At 36.8% G+C, this 18,546-nt stretch overlaps 1 protein-coding gene across 1 annotated transcript in view; it reads right to left on the bottom strand.

The window, feature by feature from the left end:
• The window catches only part of OTOG (otogelin), a 106,674-nt gene that overhangs the window by 73,385 nt on the left and 14,743 nt on the right, over window positions 1-18,546 (bottom strand). The window contains exons 9-18 of the mRNA XM_068399159.1: window positions 16,959-17,089; window positions 16,010-16,116; window positions 15,030-15,139; window positions 14,083-14,208; window positions 12,756-12,864; window positions 11,846-11,892; window positions 10,802-10,947; window positions 4,134-4,266; window positions 2,984-3,161; window positions 1,041-1,165 (exon numbers count right to left, since the gene is read on the bottom strand). Of these exons, the coding sequence (XP_068255260.1) occupies window positions 1,041-1,165; window positions 2,984-3,161; window positions 4,134-4,266; window positions 10,802-10,947; window positions 11,846-11,892; window positions 12,756-12,864; window positions 14,083-14,208; window positions 15,030-15,139; window positions 16,010-16,116; window positions 16,959-17,089 (1,212 nt within the window). The remainder of the gene's footprint in view (window positions 1-1,040; window positions 1,166-2,983; window positions 3,162-4,133; window positions 4,267-10,801; window positions 10,948-11,845; window positions 11,893-12,755; window positions 12,865-14,082; window positions 14,209-15,029; window positions 15,140-16,009; window positions 16,117-16,958; window positions 17,090-18,546) is intronic.

The following is an 18,546-nucleotide window of genomic DNA, read 5'->3' as shown; positions in this document are numbered from 1 at the left end:
TTTTAAAGAACAATGTTGCTCATTGTTTCAGTTGCGTAAGGCTTCAACCACACCCAGAGCTGCTAGCTTGGGGTAGTGCTATTGCACAGGAGAACAAAAGCAGTATCAAATAGTTACATAAGAAGTTCCAAACATAGCACTGAATACCTTAATTCTAAATACATTAAATAATTGTGCAATAGTGGCCAAAAGAAATAATATGCTATATTAGCATACCCAGAAAGAGATAAATTTGTATTTCCCACAAAATAAGAGATGCATAAACTGGGACTTCAAAATTCCTTTTCCAGAACCTCTGACATCCTGTACAGGCCACTTTTTCTACATTCCTGTCCAAACTCATTACCAAGAATGCAGCTTCTTAGAGCTGCACATTGTATAAGTACCCAAAAAACATGATGATTTCCTAGCTCTGCCGAAATTACAGGCGAAGTCTTAATCAATATTCTACCTCTGTATCTTGCCTAAAAGCATGCGGAGTCCGAGACAAGAAGTGGTAAGAACTGTGAAATTGATACACCTGATGATCTACAAGGTTCATAATTATTAAAGGATGTCTTAGTGACCATCTGTAGTCCTCATTGCATCAGCCACTAGCATTTTTCCCCAACTGGACCCTTTCAGTCTAAAGGCTGGTAGTGCTTAAGTATCTTTCTCCTACTCATTCTCCTCCATAGCAGACAACAAAATCAAATGTTTCATTTTTTCAGTATTTTAAAAAACGAATACCACAACACTTCTGAGTCTCCATCTTAAGTAGCAGCATCACCAATACCAATGTACCAACCTTTAATGCATGTCGAACTTAACACATTGTAACTGCAAACCACAAATAAAAAGGGAGTATTTCAAGTGCCTCTACTTAAACAATACACTACATGATTTGTTAGCGGATTCAACTCACCAAATCCTACCTGTAAGTATTAATTTTTTCAGTGGGTAGGACTGGTTATTACTTTACCTGATCCAGCTAGGAAAATAGGCACAGATGTAATAAGTAGCAATGCATTTGTCAATAACAATTGACCTTCACTGCCCACCTGCCTGCAGATGAATATCACATGGATCCATTTGTGAACTATCATGAACAAGAATGCATGCCGATGAAGTTCTCCATGTGTTTCCAAACAGCTCTGGAGTGCTTTCAGTTACTCCAACCGGAGATCTTTTACAAAACAGAAGTCAATCACAAAAGATACAGTGAATTTACAGAATGGTCTCAGTTCTACCACCCTGTTCAGCAGAGCTGATTCAAGCTCCCCTTCCACTGTTCCATATTCTCATGTACTTTCCTGTAAAGCAGTCAGCTTAAGTTTCAGGACTCTTTCTTTCCAGGCAAAGGCCCAGAAATGAAAAAAGAAGATCTGCTCTAGAGCCATTAGATACTTTGTAAGGAAGGACAGATCAAAACAGACCAAGTTTCATTTTCACAAGAGAGAAGGAGGGAGCACCACTGCCCTGAAAGTCTACACTCCCTTATTCATACTTCTGCCTCCTCAGTGACATCTAATTCATTTTTCTCTCCTCTACCTAATATTTCCTGTCTGTTCCTGGGTAGCTGACTTCCCAGGCTCTCTAGTCCCTGCAAGAAAGAGGAAGGAACAGAAATCCAAGCATCCAGAGAAGTAACTGCAAAAGCAATTGAATAGATAACCATGAGGCCCAGGTAAGCACAGGGGCAGCAGAAGCTGAAAGACAGAAAGACTTTCATCAAGATAACCAAGGCACATTAATATCATATAGGGAGAATGATCGAAACCATGCATTTAAATATGGGATGTTACACTCCAGGGAAAAGATTGCATTAGGCATACAACCAGTAGTATTACTTCTGGTAAAGTAACTGGGGGTGGAGGTGTTGCAAAAGACACCATTGCCTGTGGCAAGCCTCCCAGATCTGGTGTGGATCAGGTGTTTTGTGTACATGTCAAGATGCTTGCACATTATGGTTTGTGTCATGTCTCAGCACAATTCATAAGTTGCCATAGTTTAAGGGCTTTTTTCACAAGTATCAGCTATTGAACAACTTCTCACTTATTTGAGAGCAAGTCCAAAGACTGTCATCAAAATACACTACAAAACTTACTTGCTCTAAACAGAGAAATATTTTAAGTAGTTTTACATAAATAATCTCTTCACTGAGATCCTGTCTATATATTTCCTAGTCTCGTTATAAACAACATTCTGATAATACTTTTTAATCTTTAAGATAGAAATTGTTCAAAAATCCACTAGAATATTTGTTTGTGTGTTTAAATGGGAACTATTATTGAAAGTTTCCCTTTTTCTATTATTTTCAATTTAAAAGTTCTGTTTTGAGAGAAAAAAGGTTGTTTTTTTTTTTTGCCTTGATCAAAGAAATATTCTGTCATGCTCTAAATTCATGTTCTCCTCCCATTTCCATTAGGCTGCTCTATCTTCTGGAAGCAAATTTGTTCTTTAGTATCTATAGGAAATATACTGCAAAGAAGCTGAACAAATAGCAATCTTAACTGTGGTGCTCAGGCAGCTCTGACCACTTTTCACTGCATTACAATGAAGTGAAGCTCAGGCAACAGCCAATTCCTATTGCTGTCCTGCAGACACTGAACAATGGAGGCTCTGTCAGAGCGCAGATTAGAACTTGCAGCAGAAAACAGGAGCTAGGAAGAGATAAAGAGGCTTGCAGGGACGCAGGAAGTCCCTTATATAGGCCACTCCATATTTCAGACAAAACTTTTCATATAAACTGGCACTTATAAGTCATATATATTTCACTGTAATTTTATATTTTAATATTTTAAGCGAAACCTGGCTTGATATCCTATAGTTGAAGTTACAGATTTTCTGTTAGCAAACTAAAACCTAACTATCTCACTAACACAAAACTTCAAAATAAACTGTTCTTGGTATCTATCCATTCAGCTTCAGTTCACACTTGATCTACCACTCTAACTGTAGATATTCATATACTGGCAAATAGAAATCTTGCCGCTATTCATACAAAAAGTCATCCTCCGTATTTCCATTGAAGGTTCCACAAAGGCCCACAGTATCATCTTTCCACCGTCCATCAGCTTGAAGGTAAAGCCTCAGTCCTTCTCTGTCATACAGTATCTGTAATCCAATGTGTGTTTTTACTTGAAGAAATACAGAGGAGAGTTTCCGTATTTCAAATAATCCTGGTGAGTAAAAACAGAGATTGTTGAAAGGCAAAGGAAACCTGCTTGTAATTTGCATTTTGTTTCTTGTCATTTCACTGTTTTTGTTTTATAACATTTTTACATAAGTTACACTTTTTCTTATTAAGGCCCTATTTTACCCTAATCATTGATTTCCCATGAAAGGTTACACTGATTCAGACTTTAAAGAAGAAAACAAGAAACTTATGACAGTCACCACACTTTTTGAAAACACATCCAGGGTTCACTGGAATATTCATAAAGGTTAACTAAAAGCAAATCAATCTCTGCAGATAACATTGCAGACCGTTTATTTTAGGCAACCTAATCCTAACACCAGCAACATGCCAAAGAGCCAAGGCTCCACACGCACCAAATGTACTAGTGATTTGCATATAAATCTCTCATTGAAGCTAACACTGAATCTCACAGAAAACACACTCCTATATTTGTATGTAGAGTACTTGGTAGTATCTTCCAGAGGGAGAGATATAAAAACTCAAAGCAAAAAGAAAAAGAAACAAAAATTTTTTGTCTGAAAATCTGTAGCTTATCTGTAAGGGGCAAGAGGGCTCCTTCCACTTATATTTACTTGAGTTGCACACAGAAAAGGGAAAAGAAATTGTTCCGTTCAAGAATCAGAGAAAAGAATTTCCCCTCAGAAGAGACCTAACCAACGTTGTAAATGTGAGGGATGGCATTTAGACTCGCTAGAGACAGAACATGCTCTATCTTAACGTAAGAGACATTAGCCCAATACAGCTACTGTACAACTCCTACCATTAATGTAAAGAGTACAACAGCAGTTAATTTGTGAAACATTTCATAACAAATGAATAATGTTGATATTAACAATATACCACTTAACTTCAGTATGTTAGCAATATTGACAGTATCACAACATACACATATGCCATCAAAATACTGCTTTAGAGCTTGATAGGAGTTACATGTTTATGTATTATTTCTTACCATCTGCATAAGGCAGGTTAATTTTGAATTGGTCATATACCAAAACATCTCCTGAATGAGTCAGAGTCACTTGCCTCTTGGGGTCCTGCTTAAGAATAAGGCTGACTGATTGGACACATGATCCATCCTGGTTCTACAAGTAAAAGCAAAATATTTTTTAAATAATTAACTAGGAGAAAATGTTAAATAAGAGTGCAAGTAAAGCTATAATTAGTGGGGGATTGAAAATTTTCAGTTGTATCTTGCTTGTTATCAGAGTGTACTTGTAAAACATACAGCTTTACATCTAAGTAAGAAAACTTATTATTTTGGATGATTTCATATATAAGTTCAAATATAGCACTAACCTGTTATGCAAATACAGCTCAAAAGTGGGATTTGGAAAGAGAAATTTAAACAATTCTTACATAGCTTAGTAAAAAGACACCTGCAATTCATGAGACTCCCTAATTAAAGGCCCACTGATGTTGAGTTAGCGCTCACGCACAAGGCTGAATTATCCACATCGCAGGGCACAGAAATCCAAATTTGTACTTTAAAGTGTTCTGATATACCTAGGTTCTTTTAAAGTATATTTAAGACACAAAATTATTTAAAGGCAAACAATAATGGAAGACAGAAGCATTTAGTGAATCTTTATTTAAAAGAGCATTTAAGTTCATTATTTCTGAGAGGAGTTGTGCAGTATGTTCATAAGTTCCCTGGATGAATATTGATGAAAGGCAGCATCATGAAAGCATACAATATCACAACATGCAACTGGCCTGACCTGCTTATTGTTACTACCATTGCTTATCCTTATTTCCATTTCAATTCTCTAAGTCAAAACATCATATAGAAAAAACAGGAAGAGCAATACTGCATTTCAGTCTGGAGGAAACATACAGCAAAAAACCTAGATCAACCTCATCTACCTTACCTACACCCACCCTCTTCAGTGGCACTTAAGTGTCAACATTACCAAAGGCAGCTAATTGACTAAAATCCTAAAAACGAAACTGTTGAGAGTCAAGTGCTTAAGCTTCACAACATAAAGATGCTACATGGCCTACACAAGACAATTTCACAACGGCTTAAAGATTAAGAATTGAATTCAAGTTAATTGCTTTCATCAAAATCAAAATTAACTATAGTACACTTATTCTATGTTATTTAGGCTGGATTTTTTTTTTTTTTTCCATTCAAGCAAGACCTGAAACTGGTTGGTACCTAAATGAAGTCCCAACCTACTTAATATTCCTGCATGTTTTCTGTTACTGTATTGATCTTCAACTAGACACCATACCATACAGGTGGAAAGCAGCACAAGTCTGAGGGCTATTGAATATTGAATGTTTTCAACATATCACAGTAACAAATACACCTGTACTAAATAACATGGAAACTAGCCAGACAGATGATTAACACTAGTCAGTTCCTACCAGTTTCCAGAACAGGACTTCCACCTTTCAGAATAACTACAGGTACTTTGGCTTTTGATGCCAGTAGGGAAAGAATGCTTATTAAAGCATGCTTATTAATCACAGAGGATTACCAGGATTTTCTTAACAGAATGAATTTGATCACTACTTATTTTTTTAAAAAGAAACATGTTCTACTACACAGAATCAGGCACAGAGGTGGATCAAGAGATGACCTGAACTTTATCATGTCAGCATCCTGTAATTCGTTTTGCTAGATGCTGAAAAACATCAGAATCAGGTCCACCTTCTACTTTCTCTTTGCTCTAGGAAGGAATTTTCTGCCACTCCTGCTACACTCAAATCTCTATACTATAGCTTCTGAGACATCAGCTTATTTACATTGGCTTGGTGTGACTGGATAAAGAGACTGTCTGTTCCCTGCCATCTACAGAGAAAAGGGGGAAGCACTCAACTGCTGTTTCTTCTGTTCAGCCTCTCCTTCACTGCAAGACCTTGTAACCATTTAAAAGGTATTCAAAAACAATGACAACTATTGGGTCCAGTCACTTTTGGCACACTATTTGTTCATTTTACCCTCATCTCGGTTATGCATCTTTAATGTCTCATGATGTCTTATGTACCAAAACATACACAGACATATCTGAAGGCACTCTGTCAGAGAGCAGCCTAAGTCTCACTGGAGGAAATTTCTCATTGATTGGATCTGGCCCTGAGCTGCAGTCCAGAAATGTCCAGCAGAAGTGCAGCAGGCTGCACTTTTCAGTCTCACTGCCTACAGTGAAGGCATAACTGATGATGAAATAGTAAAATATTAAGCATCTTCAGTGCTGAAAGAGGCATTGAACAAGATTCAGTTAAAATATCCATACCTTCAGACAGTTGCGCTAACAGCAAAATTATACTGTGAATTGCACCATTCACAGTGCAAACAGATCAGGATGTTCTGTTCAAAGATTTACGCTTTTATCCAACTCTCACTGACTTTCACTGAGACTTGCCTAATACAGGGCAAATGTTGCCCTACTCATTGAAAACAATTACTAGAACTGCAAGGATCTCTCAACACTGCCATGTGGCTTTGACAGATGCTAAATTAACACAGACCAGATCATCTGTCAATGGACACACAAGTACAACGGACACACAGTGGTGTGTAAAGATTAAAAGCTACATTCAGAATTTCCCTCTCTAAATAATAATGCAACAGTGATCTTTCACCAATGGTTGAAATGATAAAATGACACTTAAAATAGCAAATTATAAAAATAACTGGAGATATTTCATCAGCTCAATCAGCTCTCCTGAACTGATCGTGAAGCCAGACATCTACATTGTAAAGCCGTGCTGTCGTAGCTTATCTAGTTGTCTTGCCTCTTTACTAAGAAATTAGGTTTCTGTGCGTATCACTCAGCAGCAGTGGCTATAAATTGACAATTTTGTCAATCTTTTAAGAAGATGAAAATAAAAGAATACCAGCTGGTACGGATAGCAGACCAGAGCCAAGAGAACAACCCTCCATAGTATATACATTACTACACAATATTGACAGAAGCTTTATTATTCCTTCATGCTGAAACTAAAGGAGAATTCTGTCTGACAATTACTCTGTGTTCCAATGAACTGTTTCTTTCACAGCACTGCCCCTGCCAGCTTTCAGCAGAAGTTTTCACAGGAATGGCCATTTCTCTCACTAGACACTTAAAATTATATTCAGAAGACCTTCTCATCATACAACCTACAAAGCCAGTAAGGCTGTCACCTGAAACTTAGATAAGGTTAAGCTGTGCTGATCACTTGACTGATTCTCCTTCCAAGAAGTGCTTAAACAAAATTTCACATTGTTTTGAAATAACTTGTTGCCTGATGACTGTTTATGTCACCAGCTCTAAGGCTCTAGATGACTGGATTCTTTGTAATTCTGAGAGCTAATATCTCCCCAGGTATTTTCTTTCTACATTGTTTTAATCTGCTTGAATGAGATGGGACTGATAAGGTCTTTTTTAAAAAAAAAAAAGCACATAAAATCTCAAACCATCAAGAAATATGAGATTCCACACTACAAATCTTTTAGCTTCCCATTTCAATTCATTAATTTTTACAAATGGGAAAAAAATAACAGATGGTGCCTAGGGAACTGTAAAGCAGCTCTTCTGCCAAGTGGTACCAGCTAGTTGATAGTTAAGACACTTGAATAGCTACACTGAAGCCCCACATTCTTGTGTTTTAGTACACAAACTGTTCTCACTACTCTCTCACCACTTGTACATTGATAATAAAATTAGCAGCACATAGCCTTGGAACATACCACATAAGCCTCTAAAGACCCACCTGGCTGTTAATGTCCAGAATGATTCACTCAAACTCTGTAGAAGTCTATACCTATTACAGACTGATCAGGCTAGCTTTGTTAAAGGCTAGGTGAAATATGAAGCCCAACATGTAGTAAAAGCCAAGAGAATCTGTTTTTTCACCTACACTTGGACACAGAGACACATTAAGCAAAGGCTCTAAGTCAGGGTGAAGAAGATGCAAGAATTACTGCAAGGCTCTTTAGTCTCACGAGCTCTGCAGAAAACTAATTTGATTATCACTTTCCCCAACAAAAGTATCAACCCCAATAACTAAACTGAAAGGTATATTTCATCCATTTTGCAGAGATAGGTGCTCTGTAACACAAAAGGGAATGAGACCCCCAATACATATCCTGCACATTACCATAGCAGGTATTTGCTCCAGACCTCTGTTGTCCGTTGGGCTTTTCACTGGGTCAGGCTGAAAGGTATCCCACTGTGGGCTTCTGCAAGAAGTCAATCATGCCTCAACTTCCTTTTCATAAAAAAGTTGCCTAGAGTGTTTCTTTGGGGATGCCCTTTGCTTATCTTCAACCACACAGTACAGGACACAGCTTTAATATACAACCACCTTTCTCAAGCCTCCTGACTCTGCAAAGTGCTGAGATTATTATGCTGCCTGAACAGATTTATGCATATGCTGAATGCCTACGTGTATGTTTTGTTTCACAGCTATTTATTTTTTTCCCCTTCTAGATGATGATACTGACTTAACTCCTCAGGATCCCAAGGCAAGCACAGAATGAAGCCAGCTAAACTCATTAAAATCGGAATCATTTAAGTCCAGTATATACTTGCAGTGTGGAATTGTAGCAACAATCAGATATATTGCATCTTTAAACAGTCTCAATCTTCCTACAAACAGGAAATACTAGCAGGATCACCAGATTCTTCCCAACCCAAAGGACGATGCACACAGAGGTTAAATCCTAGAAGATTTTTTAATGTGCATGTCCTCATCAAGATCTCATTTCACAACCCCCACTGTAACTCTTCTACCTCAAGGAGCTAGAGGCTATTAGAGCATAATAAAGCAGACATATTCACAACACAGGAATCCACTTCTTCCAATACTGGTAACTTCCATGCCCTGTCACATACCTCACCTGATGTCCTGATACACTTCTCCTAGGAACCACAGAAGAGATAGTGGGACATTTACGTGCAGATTATCCAGTTGGAAAATATATTTGGTCTCTATCCAGTTAAGCTGTTTTTCTTACCTCTCAACTTTTACCACTGAGATGAGAAGGGGACTCCATGCACTCAGTCTCCCATCTCTTACCTGGATTGCAAATAAATCATTTCTATTATAATAAACATGCCAATGCTGCTTTAATATGATTTCCTTCTGCTTAAATGTCTTCTCTGTCATACAGAGAAGTAGGTTTTAATGCACAAGGACAAAAAGATTTTACTGAAATACGCCTTTAGAAAGTGTGGCATGACATATGACCATTTTTTCTTCCCAAGAAAACCTCAAGTGCATGAATATAAGCTGCAGAGAAGAATCAATGCAATCATTAGTGTAAAAGGACTTATAGAATCACACATTTATTTAGAACACAAAAGAAAACTACTATAATGAAGTGTAAGTAGTTACCTCCACAGGAGTAAAAAGTAATGGTGCTAAATCTGGTGTTATGCAAAGTACATTAACTGCAACAATATGAAAGCTCACCATGCTAAGAATTAAAATTTGGGCCTAACATATAGTAGATGGTCAAGAAATAAAGCAAAAAGTTATATTTAAGTCTATATACACTTCAAATATCTATACAGTTGCTCCTAGGTAAAAATCGTTATACAAGACCATTGGAGACAGAACATAAATCTGGTCAAGACAAAGTTTAACATCTTGCTCCTACAGCAAGTCCATCAGCTCAGTAAGTAGGTGTTATCCACAGTAGCATTATAACCCCAATACAAACGTGGGCCAAATTCTGCCCTTACGTGCATCTGTAGAACTCAAAGTCAGTGATAAAAGCCTGACTCCAGAAAACAGCTCAACTCTGTCAACTATACTTCTCACACCACCTATGTATGTTTAAGACTTATTCTAACTTGCCTTAACTTCCTCAAAATTACAAGACCTGTCAAGACTGTAATAAGAATCAAATGCTGTAGTGAAAATCTTACCAGTGTTCCATACCTCACATGTACAATGTTATAATACATGCTCAGAAATCCACATACAACAACAAAGGAAAGAGAACGGGTCTTGGACATAAAGCAGATTAAGTATTTGGTGACTTCTGTGTACAGCATCAGAAACTTCCAAATATAAAGCAGGAGCACCTTAGTATCAGCTATATACATGCATGTGAATGTTTGGCTGAAATCAATTGTACAGGATACCAATTTAACAACAGTAACACAGATGCATACATGCATCCCAATCAGAGACAGCTGTCACAAAAGCTATCCAAGTTTTTCATATCAATGTAAGTAAAAGTGAATTTCAAGCTGCAAGAACAAAGCTGAAAGAGAAATCTATATTCAAGGCACAAAAAAAAAGTCATTCCTCCTTCAGGCAGTAGGTTTATTTTGTGCTGACCGCAAATTCACAGAAACATACTCAGAAAGCTCAAGAAAACAAGTCCTTATCCAGGGTTTGCTGCATGAACCACCTTATGCTACTGAATGACATCAGTGAACACTGAATGAGAACACTAGCATAATCTTTCCTATTTATCACAAGCAAACAGGAATTTATGTACAGACTTACTCTGCACTATTGTTGTTCAACTATTTAATCATTAAGGAAAATTGTTGCTATTGATTAATTTTAACCTATTCAATTGCAGGTAGCTTTCATTTTTTTTTAATACTTTTTTCCCCTGATTAATAAACCCTTCAGGATATAAACATTACAAGAAGATTCTAAGCTTACCTGTCCACAAGGAGCATTTTGCAAGGATATGGTAAATGCTCCAGATGTACGGCTTTTTGCTAGAATATATTGGCAGGTAGCTTGGAAAGTGTATTTGCGCCCATCAAAGGTCATGAAATGAATGTCTCCTGAAACTGAGCATTCAGCTGACAAACATAAATAATAATAACAAATAATGTATTTAAACATGTAGAAAAGACAGTGTACTCGCAACAGTTATTACTGCTGTAGAGTTCATACACTCTGATACATGCTATCATTTATAAAATTGTATTCATATCATAACCAGGCACTAGGAACACAGGAACTGACCCTTATCCTTGCTTTTGCTATGGAGTTCCTACCTGATGCCAGGCCAAAATACCTAGACAATTCTTCCCCCAGAAAGAGGCAATAATATATGTGATCCTTACAATCTGTGTATTTGATTTGCAGCTCTAAAAACAGACTTGCAGAAACATGAAGCACTCCCACAGTTAACTGATAACTCCGACACCCATGCTTGAATCTATTGGCAGCTATAAGAGCCATGAGGCCATGGGTACCTTTAAGGATTTATTGCAAAATCCTTTTGACCTTAATCTCTGTGGTTTAGCCCCCTATCTGTGCAATGAGAATAACACCCCTCATTACACAGGCATGTTGTGAAAATAATTAACTGATACCTGTACAATACCTAGATACTATATCGCTAGCCAGCAATGTTGTGGTGGAAAAAAAGCAATCTCGCCAGAAGTCTTGTCAAGTGAAGATTGCAGAGGTCATTCAACTGAAGTTTCAAGAACGACCAGGTAGTGCCATCTACCAGAGACATTACAGTGATGTACAGGGAGACACATTACTGCGCTAAGCTCAAAGGCAGATGCCTGCTATTCAGATCATCTTAATGTTTAATCTATAGCATATGTAGATGCATTTATATGTAGACAGAAATAAAAATACAAATTATACAGCGAAATATCACATTAAGATCTAACAGTAATATTTTACCCCAAGTAAAAACTCAGTTATCAAGAAAGTTAAGTATTCAAGACTTTCACATACCTGGACATGTAAGGTTTGTACAAATCCACTTTCCTCCAATGCAAGTGCTGTAATAAAAACAAAAAGGTGGTTTGTTTTGTTTTTGTTTTTGGTGAAGTATGTATGGCTGTCCCTCAGTTGTTCTCCCTGGATTCTTTCTCTATGAAACGAGCACCAAGTGTCTTGAGTAGCACAAGAGCGTACAACAGAGCTATCACAGTCACTAGAATGCCTGGAAGCTGCAGCAAGAGCTTGTCATGAGAATATGATCAGGTGAAATTTTGTCCATGCATCCAATAACACTTTTCTTTTTAGCTCCTTAATAACCATCATAAAAGTTAAGGATGATTAAAACTGAGAAGAATAAACACCAACAATTTCAATCTTACTACTTTGAAAAAAATAGAACTGTTGTGAAAAAAAAAAGTTCCACATCTGCAAACTCATCCATTTTCTTCAATTAAACTGATCCAATAAAAGGCATTATCTCTTCCTACAAACTTTTCTTTCCAATGTATAAAATTAGCTTAGAAATTCCCAAAATAGAATCTTAAGAGTCACATGACATTAGGCTCTTCACATTCCAGTGAGACAACACAAAGAAAAGACAAAGTAAAGTCAAAGTAATTATCCTCTTAAGTTTTTGATTTCTAGATTCTTTTTAGTTTGACGCAGAGTTCAAGGTGAAGAGAGTACTAAACATTACAGTATTCTCTGCAACATCTGTAATTTGCTCTTCTTCCACATTAATAGCTCTATAGTTTCTTTTCTCTTTCCCTTCATTGCAAAACATATGGAACAGTTTCTGTATGTAGAAACAGCGAAGACTTACCAACTTTATTCAATTTTTAACTTAAATAGGCCTTAAATAAGTTGTCTCTCATGACCACGAAAGGATTAAGTCCACAGCATAGAAAGAAAAATTACTAACCAGTTATTACATTCCTCATAAACCACTGAACCCATTTCCAATAAACTTCCATGGTAGTCACAAGGACAGTCCATAGGCTTGACACACAATTCATTTTCATAAATTAAGCCTAGAAGAAATAGAACAAAGAAGAAAAAAAGTGAAATATCTCTACAAATGCCTGATAAAGCACTAACAAGTATACCGAAGACGACCACAAACGGTCATATATGATAATAAAACTCTAGACTATTTGGTAGTCCTTTTTGCAGAAAAAGTGTGCATTTGAATTATATTAAATAAATTATATTACATGGACCAAGTCCCTAAATTGCTTGAGATACACTAACAATAGTATGAATAACAGATACTTAATATTGGGGGAGAGGAGGAAGAGACCACCCACACAAAAAAACACAAAGCCATATAAACAAATACCAAACTATGCTGCTTTGAGTATCTTCAGCTTCTTTTTTCACACGGTTACAAATCTTTGCCTCTATGTTTTAAAGCAGTGTTTAGTCCTTATTTTACTATAATTGTTTTTTACTTATTTTTTTTTAATTATTCCATTATTAGAGTGCCAGAAGCTAAAAGACTTTACTAGCCCATAAAAGATAAAACACATGACAAAGATGATTATACTTATAAATCAACAGGGTACGTATACAGGACTTGAAGATCCATGGCATAACTTTCTCTGTCCTCTTTTAGATATAATTATGTACCCAAGAGAAGCCAGTAACAAGGGGAAAACTGGACATCAAGGTGCATTTTGGTAATAAGGGTGAAGTTTTGCTATAGGCCACATCGATAAATACCTCACTTCCCATACAACAGTAAGAATCTCAGTATCAAAACCTGTTTCTCGCCAGATGAATGAGTTTTAGTCATGTCATATTTTTGAGCTCTCCTAAGCACCTGACCTTGCAGACATTCTTCAGGAATAAAAAAAAACAAACAAAACAACACCAAACCACAAAACAAAACACCCAATGAAAAAACACTCCCCGCCCCCCCAAAAAAAAAAAAAAGAGCAGCAACCACTAGAATCAGGAGGATGGCTGCCCTGTCAACAACAGAGCAAACCCCACTTTTCAGTTAAATTGTGGAGCTCTACAGCTAGAATATGGATTTGTGCTGAAATCTGTTCCCACTTGTTGGAGGAAAAGGTTCTTGTCAGTTACAAGGAAAGCAAGGTCATTCATCCATACTGTTGGCACTACATTTATAAAGAGCTCCTGTGAATGCCTTAATCTAGAAGGCCATATAGGTATGTAAACTTGGTGGAGAACAATCTGAAAGTTATATGGAATCAAATAATACATATTTGAGAAGCAAAACTTACCATCTGGACAGTAGCATCCGTCAATGCAGGGAAGCTCACTGTCAACGCACTGTGATTGTTGATGACATGAAATAGGGCAACAGTTGATGCATTCATTGTAGGTCAAGGGTTCAGCACAGGTAATCACTGAAAAACAAACAGAGATAAACGAAAAGGTATTGTGCTGCTGCGTCAGAGCTTAAATAGATTACACGTTTCTTTCAGGTATTTACTTTTTGGTAAGTCAACTGAGTATCTTGTTATCTACAACAGTGAAACAATGGCTTTCATAACACATTCAGAATATAAATATATTCATATTCTGTCCATTAAAGGTGCATTGAGAAGGAATAATCTTAAATTACACACCAAGGGAGACTCACGGAAACCTTCTCACAAAAGAGCTATTTAGATACTCAGACCAGCATAGGAAGTGGTAGAACATCCATTAACTTTTTTGGAAACACGGGGGAAATCTTCTGTCATGAATGACAAAGCAGTTTTGGTCCTTTGTTCCAAACAGGCAGACAAATTAGATGATCTCTTTCAAGCTTACTTTGTGTGACTTCTAAGATGAAGACTTATGCAAATGTAATTCAACTTTATTTTTAACACACGACACACATTTTATATATCAGAAAGCCATGAAGACTTTGACAGTATTTGAAAGAGTAGCTCTATGAAAAAACAAATGGTTAATCATCTTAAAGAATCTCCGATGTTTAATAAGAAGGTTCTTATAACATATTCTAATAAGCTTAGTGCTTTAAATACACTCAGTACAAATTACACATATAAAAAAATTCCATTGCATTTATGTAGCCTTGAAGTGAGTCCACAGTTATGCTTTCATTGAGAACTATACTAGTTTAAAACAGAAGGAAGGACAAAGAAGTAAAAGCATGAAGGGCACTCTTCAAAATACAACTAACTAAGCAGTATTTCCAAGTATGAAAGCATCTGCATACCACACTGCTGAAAGTGCATTCGCCATCCATGAAGTGGCTTTCCTGCTTGGGCACATGCTCTGGCATATTCAGTTAATGCTCGACACCAAGTTGCATTATCAACTGCTGACCTTACACAAATAAAAATTGACATATTATTTTCTACCTACATTCAAACATGCAATCATAACCTCATGAATACTCCTGCGTTGCATACAACCATGTTGTTTGAATCCACTTCAATAAGGTTCTAAAGTACTATGTTCTTTGGCTAGGTTAAAAGTCTTAAATGGATAAGACATTCCACCACACTTGAAGACAGGTCATCAATATATTTGAGACCAGATGCTAATTTCCTTAATAAATCCATGAAAGCCAAAGATACAGCAGTATAAACAGACTTGAATAAAGGTCTTCATTTTTACAAAAGGAATAACATCCTTCAGAAAACTCACAAGAAGAAAGTGTAAGATTTCCACCAGTGAGTCACCATGGTACAAGAAATTGAAATTATCTTCTCCTCTCCTGCCTGTTAATGTAAGTAGTCAAAACTGCTTGGACAAGGAGCATAGCAGGTTATGAAATAACAAATTCAAATAGTAATCAAATTCCTATTTTCATTGGATTAACATATGGCTTACAGATGCCAAACTGACCTTTTCAATATTACTTTTCATTAAGGCTAGAAATACTAATGATGTTGCACACAGAATCAACACAGATGCCATATTCAAGGGAAGGTACACTAACAAGTTACGAAAATATCTGGGCCTGATTTTGGTCATCCTTATACCAAAGAAAACAGGATCAACTCCACAGAAATTTCTGGCAGTAAAACTAGAACAAATGAGAAAAGCAAGAGAATAAAAGAATGTTATATAAAAACTGATATGCAGAAAAAGACACACATCAGTTCTGTTAAAATTTACAATTAATTCTCATGATAGGAGGACAACGTTTTTTTATAATAGCTTTGGAATTACCCAAAAACATTCACTTACATGCAAAGGTCATTGGTGCAGCTTGCCATAAAAGGAACAGGACTCACATATTCATGACACTGTTCAAACGGGGGATGTAAGAGGATATCACACAGAGTGTATGCCCTCTGAAATGAATGAGATAGCTGTTGTGAAGAGACTGTTTTCAAAAATAAACCTAAGCAGAATAGAAAACTATGAAAAAAATCAGAACAGATATCTCAGTCTGTGATGAGGAATCACTTTCCTCTCATCAACTAGAAGCAGTAGCTAGCAACATGCTGCTCTCTGTGCCACAGCATTCCTAACACTGAATCTTTTCTCCAAGGTCACACCAATGGTAGTAAAACATATCCCTTCCCCAAGAAGGGCATAGACCATGTTGCAGCTAAGCCCAGATGACCTGTAATAGTCTTCACTTTAGTTAAATTACACAGTAAAAGCCAACAGAAACAAAACATACCTGGCATCAGCTTTAGTTTCAAAGCACTTCATTTCAGGGTTATATCTTGAAAATATTACTTAAAAGAAAAAACTACTTCAACATGATGGACTAAAGTGACTAATTCTTTTTTTTAATCACCAACAAATTAACTGTGCTCTCATTCTGTTTTTGCCTCCCTGCTTTTTTCTATCCTTCCTAAGGGAAGGAATGGGAACCAGCTCTAGAACACACCCCTACTTTACAACTTTTCACTCATGTAGCCGCAGATTCAAACACTTCTATTGGCTGCTACGCAGACAATGTAACAGTTGAAAAGATCAAGAGTTAAATTATGAACTCATGCAAAAGAAAAGGGGGGGGAAAAGGAAGGGACAAGGGAAGCTCTGCTGCAGCAACCATTTTAATCCACCTCTCCAAAAAAAAAGAACTGAGAATATCTCTAGTCTTCTTCAAAGCATTAAGTCAAATTCTCACTCTAATTAGAATCATCAGCTACTGTAATAATTCTTTTTCATTAATCCAAACCTGTAGAGATTCATGGCTTTGTGTCAGGCAGGGTGGTTCATTGAGAACAGATTTATCCCAATTGGGTGTTCCTTGTGGAGGATTTTCCTGCCAACTCTCCACGAATTCTGTTACATCATCTGTCAGTTTTCCTAAACAAGACACACACACAGAGTCACACAGTGACTTAGAAGAACAACAACATTTCTATAGGATTGCCCAGGGAAACATCTCAATAATTAAAACATCACATTAAGCAGAGAGCACCAAGCCTTTCCTATAACTAAATGAATCAGCTGTTAGTCTTAAGACAATATGGTCCTTTTAAGAAACAAAAATACTTTTAAAAGGGACTATAGTAGGAAGGCTTTAGAATAGTAGAAAGAAGCTTACTCATGAGATTTGGCAAGGAAGCGCTTTAGGGAGCAGAACTGTGCCTGCCACAGTCCTTGAATGGAAGAAAGTAAAGAAAAGCTGTAATAAACTGTATATACATAGGTCTATGCTATTACTTTATATGAAACTCCCAGAGAGTCTAAAACCCAAGAAAGATGAGGCATTCCTGGGTCACTGCAAAGGTACAAAATGATTGTATACATTAACCAAGTAAAGGTGTGACTTTTTCACATAAGTAGAAATGTCTATGCTAGCTTTAAACTAGCTAAAAAAGGTATTATCCATCATAGAAAAGTGGTGACATTGATTACTACTGGGATTACCCATAAATGCATATCTTGCCATATCTTTATCACTACTGCTCCCCAAGCTACTTGGAAAAAGATAGTATGCAGTGTATCAGCTTGTGCTACAATCACAGCTTTATGTGACTGAGGTACCCTGAGAAAGGTGAGAGGGTGGAGGAAAGTCTCTGAAGGCAATGAGGACAGTGAGCTATTGATCTTGGTACTATTTTAAGCATTTTGATTTAGTAAGCAAACTATTCAACGAGGGTAAAAGCAGATATTAGTGCAGGGCTGATGCTTTCTAAAATTGAGTGGCACACTTAAACAACAGAGGAAACCTACTACATCTTGTACTCTGAGCTTTGAAGCAGTACTCTACATAAATACCTTGATCTTAAAGAGGAGAAGCAAATAGTTAAACAGCCCAAAGCAATGATTTCCTGAAGTTTTTATCCCTTAACTTGAGATACCTTTAAAGGGGCCTGATTTTTTCCCCTGGTTCTTATTTTACAGAGGTCTTTACTCAGTATTTCTTGAAAGCCGAGACTCTTGGAAATATCTGAAGTTGGTATCCAAAGATCACTAATCACTTCTGAAAGTGTCAGCATAAGTGAAGCACCAGATCAAACAAGATTTGGTAATCTTCATCAATTTTATCTACTACTTTAAATTATCGATTTACTTCCAATAGCAGTATCTCAGGCTTCCACAGGGTCTTACATAAAACTGCTAAGAGGGCAGTGAACATTTAAAAGTAGATTTTATCTTTCAAGTCCTAGGGAACCAAAGTACAAATACCATTGTAGGCAATGGAGTAAGATAGCTCTTTGTCATGCTTTTTAAAGATCTTCCTCCCCAGAGCCTCATCTATATTGAAATTGGCAGCCTTCACTAAAAATATAATCTACCAGATGTATTTCCATAGC

Source organism: Nyctibius grandis, chromosome 4 (genome assembly GCF_013368605.1).
Source record: "Nyctibius grandis isolate bNycGra1 chromosome 4, bNycGra1.pri, whole genome shotgun sequence".
NCBI lineage: Eukaryota > Metazoa > Chordata > Aves > Nyctibiiformes > Nyctibiidae > Nyctibius > Nyctibius grandis.
This window is presented reverse-complemented; position numbering and strand designations above follow the sequence as displayed.